Source organism: Lissotriton vulgaris, chromosome 7, assembly GCF_964263255.1.
Source record: "Lissotriton vulgaris chromosome 7, aLisVul1.2, whole genome shotgun sequence".
Classification (NCBI taxonomy): domain Eukaryota; kingdom Metazoa; phylum Chordata; class Amphibia; order Caudata; family Salamandridae; genus Lissotriton; species Lissotriton vulgaris.
Genome location: NC_141695.1, coordinates 346800958 through 346815171, shown reverse-complemented (window position 1 = coordinate 346815171; position 14214 = coordinate 346800958). Strand labels below are relative to the sequence as shown.

Genomic DNA, 14214 nt, shown 5'->3' with positions numbered 1-14214 from the left:
GTAAGTGTATCATCGCATTTTGCAGCCTGTGTCTATAGGATCAAGTTTTAGGGTTCAGCCAGGACTTTAATGCATTACACAATGTGGATGATTATTGATTATCCCAGTTTGTGCTGGAAGAGTGTTCCAGAGTTAAAATGTCTGTACAGAGAAATAACACTTTTCTGAAGATTTAAGATAAACGCAAACACCAAGGATCCTCCAGGCTAAACCCAGTTTAGGGCCTTTATGCATCTTTGGTTCATATGTGGGAAGCTTGAATACAAACACTCAAATCAGGCCTTTTTTATCTTCTAAAACCTAGAACATTGTGGACATATCCTGGGAAAAAGTATACGGGAAGATGAGAGCAAGAAAAAGGAGTTAATTGCCTTTGTTTTGGTCGGCAAACTTTCGAAGTTCCTCAAAAATCTCTTACTAGTGAAGCTGACAATAACATGAGGATACATAAGGATGTACTTATAAGCCTCCACTTGTATAACTGAAAAGGCTGTAATTTAACAGTACTTGCATTATGGTCTGGGACGGCTCCTCTATTGTAGTGGACGAGCGTCGCCACACTAAAATGCTCCAGAGACAAATATAAAATGGACATTAAGTTAATTCATCACCATTTTATTTTTTGTCAACCGGTCCCGAACAGTGTGTCAGGGCGGGGCAGGACTGCTGAGTGGCAGCAGAGGGGAGTGGTAGGCAGAGGGTTGCCTGTGCACATGTCCCTTAGGCCAGCGGTCTTCAAAACGGGCAGCCAGACGCGCGTACTTTCAACCTCTCAGCCCAGCAGGGTTGCGAGCAAGTTCAGTCCTCCAGTGCCCTCAGGAGTGCCGACAAAGGCAGCTTCGTTCAATCCTGGCGTTTCTCTCATGCTGGTGAGCAGCGTGAGAGAAGCACCAGGATTGGTTAAGGGAGGTGGCTGGGGCCCTGATGTCACAGAGAAGAAGAGGACCGGAGCGAGGATGATGGCTGTTGCACGATAAGTCAATAAATATATGTATATATTTAATGTAGTTTCCCTGCCCTCCACACTCGCAGTAGTTACCAGCCACCACTGATTATGATGGAAATGCAAAAAGTAGTTTTGTGGCTTACCTTGGTGCTCTTGTTGAATTGGGCTCCACTCTCCTCCTGGACAATGTTATAAGGAATGAAAACATCAAGGTGATAGAGATCAGGGCGTCCCCACAACACGATCCGGTCCTCACCCAGGTCCAAAACCAATGAACGGGCTGAAGGCTGGAATGATAAAGTTACATTTAGCACTGTACTGGAATGGTGTTAGCATTCTAAAACATTGCTCATACAGCTCAGACACAAGTTCAGAAAGCAGACCAAGTTTTCTTATTGAAGGACAAACTCAATATTTACAATGACGGTCTTTAAAAATGACAGCCTAGTGGTTAGGAGGAAGTTACAAAACCTACTTCAGGTCTTCATTTTCCTCACACACAAATGTAAATGCCACAAATAAAGACCTTTAAGGAGACTCCCAATTTGTGTTCATCCCCCTAAAATTAGAGATGGGACTGGAAACGAATTTGGTATTTGTTTTACCTACAGAGCTTTGAGTGCTGTAACCCATACACAAGGAAACGTCATACATAGCACTCTTAGTGCCTGCCTCGTTTTCCACTGTAGAAAAGACCTGTAACGCACTCTGTTTGAATCATCACCTCCATAGGTCTCAGCACTGTTAGAAGTCTTTCAACACAAAGAAGATTAAGTTTAGATATTTAAATGTTCTTCAGCTATTTTGCCCCAAACAGTTCCCCAGAAATATGCCTTGCCAGACGGAAAGGTTGTCCTACCATACGGATGGAAGTACAGACCCATTGTTCCAAGGTTGAAATCAACCAGAGATATACTACATTGAGCTCAACTGGTCTTCTTTTAGCTGATTCCAGGGATTATGGAGCACCATCGTAAGCATAATGTCTGGAGGTCCAAGAGATCTCTAGAACCAAATTGGTTGTCATAGTCTCTTTGGTCAAGAATTTACCCATTGAGTGGCTGATGACCATTACCCCTTTGAGGAGCAAGGCTTTTGTTTGGCTGGAGTTAAGAAACACCTATAAGAAATAAGTCCTTTCTGAGGAACCAAAGGGATTCGAGGAATGTTGCTTCTAAAGTGGAAAACCAAAGGGGATGATGGACGGAGTGTTGAACATTGCAAGCACTCACCCCCAGTCAACTGATCTGGGTTAAATCCATCCTCATTCTTTAGCTCATTCTGCCACCCCAGTTCAGAAATGGCCATATACAAATCAGTCTGACCCTGTGCCTCATGGGAACAGTCCAGCCCGAACTGCCAAGCCCTGTCTTCCCTGGACCGTAAACCAGCATCCTGGGACTGGTTTCGGGTTCATAACCCTCATCAGTCAGGCTATCGTGAATCCAGTGGCAAAGTGAGCAAGGGACCCACGTCTGGTCATACCCTGGCAACTTAGGGCGAACAAAGCAAAACCAAAGGGGCTGATGGACGGAGTGTTGAACATTGCAAGCACTCACCCCGAATCAACTGATCTGGGTTTAATCCATCATCATTCTTTAGCTCACTCCGCCACCCCAGTTCAGACATGGCCATAAGCAAAACTGGGGGTGAGTGCTTGCAATGTTCAACACTTGCCACTGGATTCAAGCTAGCCTGGCTGATGACGGCTGATTGGCCAGAAACCGGTCCCAGGATGCTTGGTTCCGGTCCAGGGAAGACATGGCTTGGCAGTTCGGGCTGGACTGTTCCCATGAGGCACAGGGTCAGACTGATTTGCATATGGCCATGTCTGAACTGGGGTGGCGGAGTGAGCTAAAGAATGATGATGGATTAAACCCAGATCAGTTGCTTGCAATGTTCAACACTCCGTCCTTCATCCCCTTTGGCTTTGTTTCTAAAGTGGACTCTGCACATTACTTTGACACTACTCAAGACGGTCCATGTAGAGGTAGCAATGCACTCTCTTCCGAGCTAAGAAACTTATCACTGGTATACTGGTAATGTTGGTTTCCAATGGTAGTCTGGATTATTACCATGTGTGGGAGATAAGAAGCAGCCCACGTGTGGGGCAAGTGTATTTCATTGCAACTTGGGGAATCAACAGGGGGTTTGAAAAGTAATCTGGGTGCTACCAACTAAACCACAGAATATAGCAGAGTTTGAAATCAGAACAGTGACTAATAACAAATGAGAAGAGATACAGAATTCCTCATCTTCGCAGAAAAGACATGACAAGGTTTTGTGGCCAACACCTGTTTGTTTAACATGCGGTATGGCCAATACAAAGGTGGATAGAAGAGGTTAGAGTCCTGGGAAAGTCATTGCAATGGCATCTGTGATGGAATCGGTACTGAAATACCTTAGGACACAAACAAACAAACACTCCTGAACACTATGCTTTTGAGATTGGTGCAGTGTTCTTGTGGTGATGCAAGCCCACAAAGTAAATTAGGAACAGGAAGTGGTAGGTGTTAGAAATTGAGTTACTTGTTGCCTGGGGTGTAAGCCCAGGTGAAGCAGCAACCACACTCCTACTCAGGGTAATGAACAAGCAAACTTAGTAGAAACAGAGATATTACATGCCAAAAAGCACAAAGCGCCAACTGTGGATGTCTGGTTACACTAGATGAGGATAAAGTCACAAGTTGAGGTCAACTGTGATGGAATGCTGGCTGGCTAGAGGGACCCAGTTAGGCCTGCTGAACAAAGAACATAAAATCCTAGTTGTGGAGCGTTGCATGGATCCACGTAGAAGAGGATCACGACAATGGGACTTGTGATGCGAAGTCCGGTGTCGGGGATGTGACAAGCAGCTGGCGATGGGTTGGTTCTGTGGAGATGCGAGGCTGTGATGCAGAGTCCGTCTTCTATTCTGTAGTCAGTGAGATATGCGAGGAACTGGGCTGTGGATGCGTCATGCCTGGGAGGCGAGGCGTCAGTTCCATGGACTGCGGGGGCGATGCAGGTCTTTGAGTTGGGTCTAAACCATGCAGCATCGGCGATGTGTCGGTTTTACTCGGATATGTACCGCTCAGTAGAGGAGATGCATCGGTTCCACAGGAAAGCCCCTTAGGCGCTCTTCCAAATGTCCAGGGCTGTGGTGGCACTACTTGGCAGGGTAGACTCACAGATGGCAGAGTCAAGATGCAAGTGCAAGGTTGTTGGAAGCCTGTTATGTCCCTGAGGCTTCAGGAGGCCAGACAACTAACCCTTGGAGTCACTCTGGATTTTAGGTTCAAGGGATGCAGGTCTAGTCCTTCTCACCCAGGCAAGAGGGAAGCAGGCAGCCAGGCAGCAGTTTCTTCAGAGCAGTAGACTAGCAGAATGGCAGTCCTTCAGCAGCACAGGAGTTCTTCTTCCTGGCACAGTATCCACAGGTCCAGAAATGTACTAAAGATTTAGTGTCTGAGGTACTTCTTTTATATATATTGTTGCCTTTAAAGTGGGAAGATGCTTCTAAAGGCATGCCTTTAAAGTGCTGAGCTGCCCTGCCTTCCGTGCACTGGATCCAGACTAACTATAAAGGGTATGTAGCCCTTTGTGTGGAGACAGGACACAGCCTATACATGTGTAACTGAGGATGGGCCAAGCTCCTCCCTCAAGTGATGGCCCACTCAGTCACACCTAAGCTCCCAATGTGTGTGGCTGTCTAGGAGGAATACATAAAGGCCAACTGCACCCAAGCTAAAACCTGAAAGAGGGTGCAGGCACAAACGGCTAAGGCAAGAAAATGCCAGCTTTCTGAAAGTGGCATTTTCAGAATTACAATTTAAAATCCGACCTCACCATGTTAAGATTTTAAATTGGGATTCCAGAGACACCAAACTTGAAGGGGGGTTATCTCTACCCCTTTGGATATTACAATTAAAATATATATTAAGGTAACTCCAATGTTATCCTATGGGAGAGATAGGCCTTGCAGCAGTTAAAAACAAATGTAGGAATCTTTCACTACTAGGACATGTGAACCTTAAAAGTACATTTCCTACTTTTTAAATACATTGCACCCTGCCCCCTGGGATGTCCAGTGCCTACCTTAGGGTTAGCTTATATGTATTAAAAAGGAAGGTTTGGGACTGGCAAAATATTTATCTTGCCAAGTCGAATTAGCAGGTTAAACTGCGCACACAGGCTCTAAGTGGAAGGCCTAAGACATGTTTAAAGGGCTACTTAAGTGGGTGACACAATCAGTGCTGAAGACCCATTGGTAGCACTTAAGTTACAGACCCTGGGCACATGTAGTGCACTTTACTAAGGACTTCTAAGTAAATTAAATATGTCAAGTGGGTGAGCCAATTCCACCATGTTTAGAGTAAATGTAAATGTAAATGTATAGGCATTTATATAGCGCACTACTTACCCGTAGGGTCCCAAGGCGCTTCGACCGCTGCGAAACCCTTCCTGGCTTCCCTGAGAGATGGTCCCTTAATGGGTATCTTCAGGGTGAGACCAGGCATCCCCGGCGGTCTGGTGGGGCCGTTAGTGAAGATGAGGCAAGCTAATGCCCAGAGTTGCCGAGTGTGATCGCTGATCAGAGTGGGCACCGAGGCGAGAGAATTATCGAGTCCGCTGACCCTGGTCCAGAAACCTGCCGCGCCGGGAATCGAACCCTGGTCCCGGGCCGTCCTCTGCTCTCGGGTCTGCCGCCTCTAACCAGTGAGCCACACTACTTCACACAAGCACAAGCACAAGCACTTTAGCACTGGTTAGCAGTGGTAAAGTGCACAGTCCTAAAGCAAACAAAAACTAATCCAACCAAAAAGGGGAGGAGGAAGGCAAAAGGTTTGGGGATGACTTTGCAGAAAGGGCCATTTCCAACAGTATGTAGTTGAATTTACAAATGCATTATATTCCAGAAGTAGCAACCTAGATACTGCTCCTGTCCGCAGAAAAGGTAGGGCTCCAACCAATGTACCCCCTTACAATAAAACAACGAAATATACCCAACAATAATTGAACATCTTTTAAACTATCCAACAGTAAGTATACCTAGTTTACTATACATAGGTACAAACTTGTGTCTGTCTGAAAAAAAGTCAGTAACAAAATCCTGAAATCTACTTGGAGAACTAAATGACGAAACAAATACGTTTTAGAGAAAGGTCATGAAGACTAAATACCATTTACATGAAAATATAATATTTTTGAGGAACAGATGAATGTATCTTTAAAAAAAAGAAAAACAGAAAGAGGAAAGAGGTTTACGTGCCAATATCGATTTTGGAGGGAAATAATTCTGACTAATTGCAGTTAAACACATTCCTGCAAGTCCTCAGTATGACTTCATTTCAACAAACAAAACTTGCAGAGTGATGAGTAAGCACAAAGAAAAGACCGACGGATGAAGAGTAGGCGAATGGTGGAGAAAAGATTCTGCTGGCAATGAAAAGACTAAGGCAAAGAGACGAGGATAAATGGTTTGGGGGTAGTAAAAGGGGAGCCCCCATAAAAAAAGAATAAAAAAACAGGGTGTTAAAGGTGGTGGGCTCAAACAAGGGTAGAAATCAGGGTGAAGAAAGGGATTTTTTTCTTTAAGGTTGGTTTCGTCAACCTGGTGAGATCAATTCTAGATATAAAAAATGTGTCAACGTTGGCTCAACAACTTTTTCATCAGAACAAATTTCTTCTGGTTGGATTTTCATAACAAAACCCATTCAACCTGTAACGCTATCTACTTCGCTGGGCACTTCCTTAGAGTACATTGTCCAGCAGCGGACCCTGGAGGGAGTGCTGCGGGGCGGGGTGGGGGAGGGGCAGGTTGGGGGTAGTAAATGAATATGCTACTTACCAGTATGCATCTGTTCTTGGCATGTAGGGCTGCTAACATTCATATCTTTGCATTAGATCGCCACCTAGTGTTGGGTCCGGATGATCGCACATTGTTGTCCTGGAAGAGTCTTCGAAGTATCCTGAGATGGGTGGCTCCTCCCCTGGACTACAGTGCGCATGGGCATCGGCTCCATCCCCAGATTGTTTTTCGCCATTGTGGCAGAGGATGGAGTGGCAAGTATAAGGGATGTCCATGCTAATGATTGAATACAATAGTATATCTGCAGCTGCGACAGGCACCGGGGAGGAGGGCGGGCGATATGAATGTTAGCAGCCCTACATGCCAAGAACAGATGCATACTGGTAAGTAGCATATTCAGTTCGAGGCATGTGGGCTGCTAAATTCATATCTTTGCATAGAATACATAGCAGTCCCTCCATCAGCGGCGGTTGCCCGTGCCAGCTGCAGAAACCTGAAAAAGTGTCTTGAGAACAGCCTGCCCTACAGCCGCTTGCTGTTTGGAATGTACATCAACACAGTAGTGTTTTGTAAAGGTATGTGGTGTAACCCACGTGGCTGCTCTGCAAATATCCTCTAGAGGAATGTTACCAAGGAAAGCCATGGATGCCCCCAACTTGCGTGTGGAGTGTGCCTTTGGGGGTATTGTTAAAGTGCGCTTGGCTTTATGATAACAGATTTGGATGCACTTAACAATCCATCTGGCTATTCCTGCTTTGGAAATTGGGTTGCCTTTGTGTTGTGGTGAGAAGGCAACAAAGAGTTGTTTCGTCTTCCTAAAGTGTTGTGTCCTGTCTATGTAGTACATCAATGCCCTCCGTACGTCCAAGGTATGGAGCATCCTTTCCGCCACTGTTTGTGGGTTCTGGAAGAATGCAGGCAAATCGATAGTTTGGTTGAGATGAAAATGTGACACCACCTTTGGAAGGAATTTGGGGTTAGTACGTAGTACCACCCTATTTGGATGAATTTGGATGAAAGGCTCTTGTATCGTGAGTGCTTGCAACTCACTTACGCGTCTTAGTGACGTAATGGCAATTAGGAAAGCAACTTTCCACGTTAGGAATTGCAGTTCGCACGAGTGCATTGGCTCAAACGGTGGTCCCATCAGCCTGGTGAGGACCACATTGAGGTTCCACACGGGAGCTGGCGGTGTTCTTGGTGGAATGACTCGTTTCAGTCCTTCAAGAAACGCTTTAATGGCAGGCACCCTGAAGACTGAGAGATGCTGCCTATTTTGAAGGTAAGCTGCGATGGCGGATAGATGTATCCGAATAGAAGTGTACGCTAGTTTGCACTTGTAAAGGTGTAACAGATAGCAAATGATGTTAGGGATAGATGCATCTAGCGGGTTTATGTCATTGTTTGCACAGTAAATGACAAAACGCTTCCATTTTGCGGCATAGCATGCTCTGGTTGACGGCTTCCTCGCCTCCTTGATGATGTTCATGCATTCAGGAGGGAGGTTCAGGTATCCAAACTCTAAGACTTCAGGAGCCAGATCGCTAGGTTGAGCTGTTGCGGATCTGGATGCTGAATTTCTCCATGGTTCTGCGTCAGAAGTCTGGGCGTGAGGCGCAGTCTTTGATGCGGGACCACTGAGAGCTCGAGGAACGTGGTGTACCATGCTTGGCGCGCCCACGTTGGAGCAACTAGGATGAGTGTCATGGAGTGTTGCCGTAGTTTCCTCGCCACCAGTGGTATCAGGGGTGTCGGGGGAAAAGCGTAAGCAAATTTGCCTGACCAGTTCATCCATATCGCATTGCCCTGCGATTGGGGGTGTGGGAACCTGGCGGCGAAGCTTTGGCATTTTGCGTTTTCCCTTGTGGCGAACAGGTCTATGTCTGGACGCCCCCACCTTTGGAAGTACGGCTGGAGTACCGATGGATGTATCTCCCACTCGTGCATTTGATGACTGTATCTGCTGAGCAGATCCGCCATCTGATTGTCCTTCCCCGGGAGGTGTTCTGCCATGAGGAAGATGTTCCTCTGAATGGCCCACTTCCACATGCTCTGAGCCAGGTGAGACAGCTGTGGTGAGTGGGTGCCCCCCTGCTTTTGGATGTAGTACATCGCGGTCATGTTGTCCGTCCGGACTAACACCACTTTGTTGCACAGATGTACAATGAAGGACTTGAGCGCCATGAAGATCGCCATCAGTTCCAGATAGTTGATGTGCATCTTCTGTTGCTGCGTCGTCCATAGTCCCTGCACTGTGTAAGTGAGCAGGTGTGCTCCCCATCCCTGGAGAGATGCGTCCGTTGTCAGGATAACCTGTGGCACTGGCTCCTGGAACAGTCGGCCCTTGCAAAGGTTGTGTGGAGTCCACCAATGCAGAGAGTTGTATGCCCGACTGGTAACCAACACTAGGTCTGTTAATTGCCCCTGAGCCTGTGTCCACTGATTTGCTAAGCACTCCTGGAGCGGGCGCATATGCAACCGTGCGTGAGGGACTATGAAGATGCAGGAGGCCATCATGCCTATCAACTGCATGAACACTCTTGCTGGAAGCGAGTGTCCCGGTCTGAACTTCTGGATTAAGGACTGCATGCCGTCTATCCTGACCTGGTTTGGTCGTGCCGAGGCCGTCAGGGTATTGATCGTCGCACCCAGAAACTGCCGGACGTGTGCCGGCTGAAGGTGTGACTTCGGGTAATTCAACGAGAAACCCAGGTCGTGAAGGAGGTGAATGGTAGTCGACATGTCCGCGGCGCACTGCTGTTCCGATCTGGCTTGAACGAGCCAGTCGTCGAGGTAGGGGTAGACATGGATGTTCTGCCTCCTGAGGTGCGCTGCTACAGTCGCCAGACACTTGGTAAAGACCCTTGGGGCAGTCGTGACTCCGAAGGGTAGGACTTTGAACTGATAATGCGCGCCCTGGATAGTGAACCTGAGGTACTTTCTGTGGGACGGATGTAATGGAATGTGGAAATAAGCATCCTTGAGATCTAAGGTTGCTAAGAAGTCTCCTTTGTTTAACATAGGAAGAATCTGCTGCAGTGTAAGCATGTGGAAATGCTCTGACAGTATGTACAGATTGAGGGGACGGAGATCCAGAATTGGTCTGAGAGATCCGTCCTTCTTTGGAATGAGGAAGTACAGAGAATAAACCCCTGTGCCTTCCTCCCCCACTGGCACGAGCTCGATTGCCCCTTTTTGCAGCATCACCAACACTTCCTGCTGCAATAAGTGCAAGTGCTCTGCGGACATAGGTCTTTGCCTTGGCGGAATGTTGGGTGGAGTGGACTGTAACTCTAGACAATAACCGTACTGTATAAGTTGTCGCACCCACCTGTCTGTGGTGATGTTGGTCCAGACGGGCAGGAACTGCTGTATTCTCCCCCCGACAGGTGTTAAATGGTCGGGGGGCAGTGACAGAGAGTCACTGGTTGCTTGGGGCAGAGGAGCGTGAATTGTTGCCTCCTTTGCCACGTCCTTTGTTGCTGTTTCCCCTGTAGCCCCTCTTGTTTTGTTTGGGGTACGAGGACTGTGCTCCACCTCTAGGGAACTGTGACTGTTGACCCATCTGTCCTCTGGTGACTCCACGGGCACCTGAGCGACGAAAATTATTGCCCCGAAACTGCTGAGATTGTAGGGCCCCCATCGATTTAGCAGTTTCGGTGTCCTTTTTAATCTTTTCCAGGGTGGTGTCAACATCTGGACCAAACAGTCTATCTGGATTGACTGGTTGATTAAGTATGGTTGTTTGAATGTCAGGTTTGAACCCCGATATGCGGAGCCAAGCCTGTCTTCTGAGCATGACACTGGTGTTAACGGCCCTAGCGGCCGTGTCTGCGACATCAAGTGCGCACTTTATGGCCGCGTTGGAGATCAGTTGTCCCTCCTGTATAAGCATTTTGGTGCCCTCTTGAAACTGCGGAGGCAGGTGTTCTACAATTTGCTCTAGTGTGTCGTAATGTGATCGATCATAACGTGCCAGTAGTGCCTGTGTATTTGCAATACGCCAGAAATTGGCAGCCTGTGCAGCCACTCTTTTGCCTCCTGCCTCTAGCACTTTGGACTCCTTATCCGGGGGAGGAGCTTCACCCGTTGTTTGGGAGTTGGCCCTCTTGCGTGCGTTTGCTACCACCAAGGAGTCAAGCGGCAACTGTCCTCGAATGTATGCAGGGTCTGCAGGCGCTGGTCTGTACTTTTTTTCAATACGTGGGTTGACCACCCTTGCCCTGGTAGGCTCTTTAAAGATGTCCGCAGCGTGCTTGAGGACCCCTTTGAGCATAGGCAGTGTCTTTACATTTCTTTCTGAAACTGAAAAAGTGTCGAATAGAAAGTCTTCCTCAACTGGGTCAGCATGCATGTCCACGTCGTGATTAGCAGCTGCCCTCTCAATCAGTGCATGAAAACCTGCTGAATCCTCCGTAGGGGATGCACGTGTACTGAAGGACTGTGGGTCTTGCCCCACATCTTGGTTGCCTTGGTCCCCAATGCCATAATAAGAATCTGGCTGTGCATCAGGTTCATTTACTGGGAACGTGTATTGTTCATCTTCACCATAGTCCCCACTGTCAGAGTGGTCTGGAGACGGTGTTGGGCTCCTTCCCACAGGAGGTAGAATAGGTTCCATGAGGCCTGATGCGTCCTGTGGAACCTTCTTCTTCTTTAGGGGAATGATGTATGATTCCACCGGCTGCGAAGTGATCTTCCTCTTATAAAGAGTTAACTTCCCCGTGTCCGCGTCTATAAAACACTCCGAATCCTCTTCAGGGTCGAGCACTTGACCCGAAGATGTCCCCGCCGTAGAGGAATCCGACTTCTTTGGCGTCGATTTCGAGGAAAAGGCCTTTGGCACCACTTTTGGCGGTAGAAGGAAAAGGAGCTTACTTGCCGGCTTGACCGGGACGTCTGCCGCCTTCTGCGTCGACGGCGTTGGCGTCGACGAGGAAAGAACCTTGTCCTTAATTCTTTGTAGTGAAGCAGCCACGAGAGATGCGTCGGTGACCGATGTCTTCGGCACCGATGAGGTGGCCTTGCCTTCGGATGCGACGTTCCGTTGGTCCTTTGGAGGGATGGACGGCGCCGACCCCGAGTCCCTGGATCGATGCGCAGATGTCCCCGATGGAGCCGGGGCAGTGTCGGTCGCCTTAGCTGGCTTCGCCGGCGCCGGCGCGCTTGTCTTGTGCGTGCCCCCCTTTTTAGAGGATCTCTCCTCCGGCGCCGATTTCGACCCCGTGGAATCGCCGTGCTTCTTCGACTTCTGCGGACCGGAGGTCGACGGAGTCGATAAGGCCGCCGGTTTATTTGTTTTCGCCGTTACGACCGCCATCTTAGGGACGTTCGAGTCCTTAACTTTCGGTTTCGGTTTCGGGTCGGCCATCTTAGGTGTAGTCGAGACCGTTGCTTTCAGTTTCGGTTTCGAAACCCTAGGCGCAGCAAGTATGTCCGTGGCCGGGCCGACAGGCGGGGCCGTGGCTTGCGCTACAGGGTCTTGGGTAAGGCCGACAGGCGATCCCGCGACCCCCTCCTGATGTTCTTCAACTTCGGGGCATAGCTCGTCCCCTGAGCTATCTTCCTCGGCCCCATAAACCATCACGTCGTCCCCTACCTCGTCGACGTATTCAAGGCCCTGACCCACGACTCCGTGGTCGTCATATTCCGGATCGGCCTCGACCTCCGTCTCAGGCGGGGAGATTTGAAGATGATGGCTCTGGTCTTCTTCTTCTTGGTCGCCGAAGATGTTATCCGGATCCGGGGCCGTCTGTTTGGCCACAAGGCGCACCGCGCGCCGAATCGTTAGAGTTTTCTTCGACCTGAACTTCGCACAGGCCCGGCAACTTCCTTCATCATGGTCTGGAGAAAGGCACTTATTACAGACCGGGTGTACATCTACATGTGGGTATTTGGACCCACAGAGCGGACAGAGTTTAAACGGACTCCGCTCCATGTTGGGAACTTAGTGTCGAGTCGCGATGAGAAGGCCTCGATGTCCGAAGAGTAGGTAGAAACTCCGGTGATTCCGGCTCCGAGAGACGGAAGAAACTCGAGACCGAACGCAAACAATACCGACGTAAAGAAACCCAAAGCCTTTTGGCCGTAAAAAATGATGTTTATTCGGTTCCGACGGAGAGACGTCGAGACCGCATCCGAACCCAATGGCGGAAAAAAACAATCTGGGGATGGAGCCGATGCCCATGCGCACTGTAGTCCAGGGGAGGAGCCACCCATCTCAGGATACTTCGAAGACTCTTCCAGGACAACAATGTGCGATCATCCGGACCCAACACTAGGTGGCGATCTAATGCAAAGATATGAATTTAGCAGCCCACATGCCTCGAACCTTCAGATCATGGCCGAGTAATGCAAATAAATAAATAAAACAAATGTAGGAATCTTTCACTACTAGGACATGTGAACCTTAAAAGTACATTTCCTACTTTTTAAATACATTGCACCCTGCCCCCTGGGATGTCCAGTGCCTACCTTAGGGTTAGCTTATATGTATTAAAAAGGAAGGTTTGGGACTGGCAAAATATTTATCTTGCCAAGTCGAATTAGCAGGTTAAACTGCGCACACAGGCTCTAAGTGGAAGGCCTAAGACATGTTTAAAGGGCTACTTAAGTGGGTGACACAATCAGTGCTGAAGACCCATTGGTAGCACTTAAGTTACAGACCCTGGGCACATGTAGTGCACTTTACTAAGGACTTCTAAGTAAATTAAATATGTCAAGTGGGTGAGCCAATTCCACCATGTTTAGAGTAAATGTAAATGTAAATGTAAATGTAAATGTATAGGCATTTATATAGCGCACTACTTACCCGTAGGGTCCCAAGGCGCTTCGACCGCTGCGAAACCCTTCCTGGCTTCCCTGAGAGATGGTCCCTTAATGGGTATCTTCAGGGTGAGACCAGGCATCCCCGGCGGTCTGGTGGGGCCGTTAGTGAAGATGAGGCAAGCTAATGCCCAGAGTTGCCGAGTGTGATCGCTGATCAGAGTGGGCACCGAGGCGAGAGAATTATCGAGTCCGCTGACCCTGGTCCAGAAACCTGCCGCGCCGGGAATCGAACCCTGGTCCCGGGCCATCCTCTGCTCTCGGGTCTGCCGCCTCTAACCAGTGAGCCACACTACTTCACACAAGCACAAGCACAAGCACTTTAGCACTGGTTAGCAGTGGTAAAGTGCACAGTCCTAAAGCAAACAAAAACTAATCCAACCAAAAAGGGGAGGAGGAAGGCAAAAGGTTTGGGGATGACTTTGCAGAAAGGGCCATTTCCAACAGTATGTAGTTGAATTTACAAATGCATTATATTCCAGAAGTAGCAACCTAGATACTGCTCCTGTCCGCAGAAAAGGTAGGGCTCCAACCAATGTACCCCCTTACAATAAAACAACGAAATATACCCAACAATAATTGAACATCTTTTAAACTATCCAACAGTAAGTATACCTAGTTTACTATACATAGGTACAAACTTGTGTCTGTC

General features: G+C 48.3%; 1 protein-coding gene across 2 annotated transcripts in view; it reads right to left on the bottom strand.

Annotated features, from left to right (window-relative positions):
- PIH1D1 (PIH1 domain containing 1) overlaps window positions 1–14214 on the bottom strand; it is a 159601-nt gene that overhangs the window by 14619 nt on the left and 130768 nt on the right. For both annotated transcript variants that reach the window (XM_086930228.1, XM_086930229.1), the window contains exon 10: window positions 1090–1233. In XM_086930228.1, coding sequence (XP_086786354.1) covers window positions 1090–1233 — 144 coding nt within the window. The remainder of the gene's footprint in view (window positions 1–1089; window positions 1234–14214) is intronic.